This window comes from Etheostoma spectabile, chromosome 20 (genome assembly GCF_008692095.1).
Source record: "Etheostoma spectabile isolate EspeVRDwgs_2016 chromosome 20, UIUC_Espe_1.0, whole genome shotgun sequence".
Taxonomy (NCBI): domain Eukaryota; kingdom Metazoa; phylum Chordata; class Actinopteri; order Perciformes; family Percidae; genus Etheostoma; species Etheostoma spectabile.
Window position 1 is genome coordinate 10,416,743 of NC_045752.1, and position 4,584 is coordinate 10,421,326.

General features: G+C 45.1%; 1 protein-coding gene across 2 annotated transcripts in view; it reads left to right on the top strand.

The window, feature by feature from the left end:
* Positions 1-4,584, top strand: part of tmem260 (transmembrane protein 260) — a 25,312-nt gene that overhangs the window by 13,208 nt on the left and 7,520 nt on the right. For both annotated transcript variants that reach the window (XM_032500587.1, XM_032500588.1), the window contains exons 4-8: positions 1,467-1,644; positions 1,754-1,867; positions 2,133-2,312; positions 2,434-2,474; positions 3,695-3,781. In XM_032500587.1, coding sequence (XP_032356478.1) covers positions 1,467-1,644; positions 1,754-1,867; positions 2,133-2,312; positions 2,434-2,474; positions 3,695-3,781 — 600 coding nt within the window. The remainder of the gene's footprint in view (positions 1-1,466; positions 1,645-1,753; positions 1,868-2,132; positions 2,313-2,433; positions 2,475-3,694; positions 3,782-4,584) is intronic.

The window sequence follows — 4,584 nt, forward strand, 5'->3', positions numbered from 1 at the left end:
CACACACACACACACACACACACACAAACACACACACACACACAACCAATATATACTGCTGTTTCAGTGCACAGACCAAGCTCGCCTTACAGTGAACACAGAGGAAAAATAGTGTAGAGAAGGAGAGAGAAAACCCAAGAAAAAAAGGGGAAGTAGTCAGCAAGCAAGAGTTTTTTTTTTTTCTACCCTGCTCTCGCTCTCCTTTTTTTCCTGATTTACCGCGCTTTCCTCAGAAAGCTCCATTGTTCCCCTAGCCTAAGTCTCATCAGGCCTTTTGTGGCTGACTATCACAGCGGCAGGCAGAGAGCTGGAAATGTATAAATGGTATCATGCCTTGTGATTAATGGCGGTGCTTATGAGTCAGGTCTGATAACGGGCCTGCTCTCTACTCAATTTCAGATACCGTTAATGGAATCTGTCTTCTGCGATTGTAATGTGAGAGCGCCTAATTTGCTATGGAGCTTGAAGCTGTCACCGGCAAGGGATTGTGGGGTCATAAGGGACCTGGCAGCCGTTTGGCCTGCAGCTTGTATCTGCGGTGCTGAATAGAGCAGCTCTCTGCCTGTCAGTTAGCTGATAGGCTGATGAGGACTCTAAGCCACTCCACACAATGGTGGAAAGGGCCATACTGCCTGACTTCCCTAATTGTCGAGCCTGCTCATATTTCAGAGCCAGCGTGCCGGGGACTGGGCTGCTTTTTCCCCCCTCCTTTCTCTTTTTCCCCCTCTCTCTTCTTGAACTTTTTTCTTCCCTTTTCTATATTTTTCTTTTCTTTCCCTTCTTCCCATCATTTGTCGCCTCTCTCTCTCCCCCCCTCTGTCTCTCATTTTTAGTGGTGGGTCTTAGCGTATGACAGATTATCCCAAGTTTGCTTCAATTACTGCAAAGGAGATGGAGACAGTACAGGAGAGGAAGAAGGGGAAACTTTTGTCCACACATTATATTTAAGAAGCTGAGGATAAAGTGCTATCTCTACCACGGTGGTTTCTGTGCCAGTCTGCTCGAGATCAACTGGCTGCTGGGGAGGGAGTTCTCATGATATGTGAATGGCCCAATTCACTGGGTGTTTTTCAAGGTCTTGTCCGAGAAGCAAACTTAGGTCGAGGGAAGATTATAATGGGTCCCCAAATTAGTCTGGGTTCAGTGGTTGCTTTTGTTACTGCAAAAATTTAATTTTGTGTGAAGCTGCTGACTTTGTTGTTTTGCCTTTTTTGTGTCAGTGAAGTCTAACTTCAAATAAAATACTAAAAAAGTTTAAATTTAAAAGTGACTAAGAACAAAAAGTAAGTATATATTGAAAATTGGATTCACTGATTCCTCAGTTTGGTTGGATCAGGTACTGTATGTTTTTAAATACACATAATATTTTCCTGGGTTTGTGTGGGAAAAGGGAAAACATTTGGTGAAGTTTAGTATAATAGTAAGTAAGTGTATAATTATGAAAGCCTCTCCTCCCTCAATGTCAGGTTGGCAGGCCCTGGCCCCGGAGCAGTACTGGCTGGAGGGCTGTTTGCTGTGTCCAGGTTGAGCTGGCAGTGGTCCATGGTGGCAGAGGTCTTCGCCCTCAACAACCTTTTTGTTGGTCTGCTCTTCTTTTTGTCTGCCAGCTTCCATTGTGCTGAAAACGCCACCCAGAGGGGGAAGGTAACTCTTTCACCCTCATTGGAAACCTGTCTTTCAATTTCCTCTGATCATTCCTTAGATAACTTCAAGTTGAACTCACAGTGCTGTACTAAAATCTTGACCTTGTCAGATTGCACATTGGGGAGCGCTGTGCTGTGGCTTGGGGCTCTGTAACCAGCACACCCTGGTGCTGTACGTACTGGTCATCATTCCCTGGGTCCTTTACCGACTTTACTCTCTCAGGGTAAGTTCTGAGGTCTTATTTACAAAAGCTCTCATATAACAGATTTTAAATGTCAAGACAGGCAAGAAAAGGATAATTGTACAGTGCTGCCATCCCATCTTCATAATAGGCACTTGCCATACTGTAAATATCAAGTCATGTGTATTAACAAAAATCTAAAACATTTTTTTTTTGGATGCTGCTTTTTTGAATGTGGGTCAATTTCACTTCCATTTTGGAGAACATACAAAGATTGAGAGCATCCCTCTCCAAACAATCTCAACAGGAGTTGTCTTTGCGGGGCCTTGTGTCTCTGGGAGTGCGTTTCCTTGCTGGCTTTCTGCCGTACGTCTACCTGCCCATCTCCTCCTACCTCAACACAGCCCGCTGGAGCTGGGGGGATCAGACCACCCTGTCTGGCCTGCTAACCCACCTGCTGAGGGCGGAATATGGCACCTTCAGTTTGGTATGTGCTGCTTGCCCTGCTATAATAAGTCAAACACACTACCCTAGATGTTTTTAAATAATGTGCCATAAGTCTGTATATGTGCTCTGGTGACTGTTCATTTTATTCTATTTGTTTGCAGGCGAAGACGGAGAGTTCGGTAAACTTGACTTTAATGTTAAAGTGAGTCTGCTTGGTTTAAAAAATTGAATTGAACTTAATAGTGGCTCATATTTTCAGACAGTCTTTCTTGGAAGGCTCATTGCATGAATGTCAGATCGTCTGGTTTTGGAATGTTAGGATGAACAGTACTGCGGACCATTTATTTGTTGTCTGTTTTCTGCTTCTTAGACATTAGATTCAAAGCTGGACTAGTAAACAAACCAATAGAGAAAACTGGGGATTGATCTAAGGCGCAGTGCGGGCACACGTGGTTCTACAGATGGAGACCCAACCACTTTTTGCGCTGGTTATGGTGTTTTACATAGTTTTAACAACATACACTCCAATCTCTTCTGAGAACCCAGAGTTATTTCTGCATCCCATCTCTCTCTCTTCTCCCCAGCAGCTTTTGTTCTTCCCATTCCACTCTCTCCCATCAAAGCAGAACTGAACCTGCTTAGAGGGCCAAATCTCTGTGTTCTGTTTCTCCAGCAGTTTGAAATGATCACTCAGCTCTGGTGTTTAAGCGTGACAAGCTGTGATGACAGACACTGCAATAGAGCTGGAGAAATTGTATTTTTCCACTCTAGTAACCCCCCACCACCTCCCCCCAATTTCCTCCCCTGCTCCCTGCTACCACCACCACCACTACCGCAGTCATCCCTCTCCTGGTATCTTTCTCTAGCTGACGGGAAGGGGGTGCATGTGGGTCTTAAGACCCCCCACTACCAGCCCCCCTCTGCCAGGCACCCACCCCTTCCCGTCACCCCTGCTGCTTGATGGACAAGCACACCTTCAAGATGAGGAAGAGAGGGGAACATGACAGGCATGTCGCACTGGAGACGTAAACCCACTGGAGAGGCTGACACACTCACCCACAAACACACACTTGTGAGCACATTCACACATAGTGTACATTGGGAGATATAGAGACTCAATAAGCTGTCAAATAGAGATGGGTATTAAGGAAGAGGCAGGAAACTATCTCTCTGCTCTGAGCAAGTGCTCTGTAACTGACAGGCACTGTGAGGAGAGGATGGGACAACGGGGGGGTGGATGACACAGTCAGTCGTATCTGTCAATCCGATTGAAAGAAGGAACGCACAGTCCAAGGAGTTTGTTTTGATAGGGGATGGAGGGCACTTAATAATTGGTCTCCTTGAGTTCAGAAGCAGGGAGGGTAATTGAGCTTGTCTTTGGTGTCCATCATATATGTTATATGTGTGTTTGTGTGTGTGCAGGGCCCAGTTGGACCACTGCCTTGAAGACCTTTCACTTCCTGTTCTGGTGCTGGCAGGAATAGGCCTTCTTCTCTCCTCATGGGACAGGTAGGATGAGCGAGACGCCGGCATACAAAACACCAAACTGTCACACACATCTCAGCAGCCACTTCAACCAAAAATCTAATCCCCTGGAGTAAAAGACGGGGAACAAAACCACTGACAAAATGCTGATCTTAGAAAAAGAGAATACAAAAAAACACTGAGGCACCTAACTGTCAAGCTGTCGCGGGGCGCTGCATTCAAATCAAGAGAGGTTAATGTGTATTTTGGATTTTCAAAAAATGTTTGTGTGTACAAGTAAGTCGCTGCTTGTATGTGGCAGTGTGGCGGTGTGATCCAGTAATTCATTAAAGCAGTGCCTTTTCTGTGGTCTGTGGGGCGGAGCTGATAAAGCCTAGTGTAGCCCTGGGGCTCTGTAGTGCACTGGCTGCCCCCCCTCCCCCTCTCCTGGGGTGCACTTTGATAAACTTGGCTTCATACACACAGATGAAAAAGAGCAAGGTCATGTCATACGTTGCCAAGAGGAAGCCATGCAAATCTTAATTTTCCTAATGTCAAAATGTAGAGTGAAACTATTTTTATGTTAAGAACATTAGAAAGTTGTATAACTAAATAAAAAACACCATTTACTTACTACTTTTAAACTAATTGTGCACAATGTGTATCCTGTTGAGCCAGATGGTTTGTTCCACAGGAACGTCTGAGAAGCCGTCATTGAAAATTGTTTGGAAAGGGCAGGCCTTTCAAAAATACCTGGCAGGTGATTGGATGAACCATCTGTTATCACGTCCACCATTGTTGTTGTTTTTAAACTAACACACACACATACACACACACACACACACACA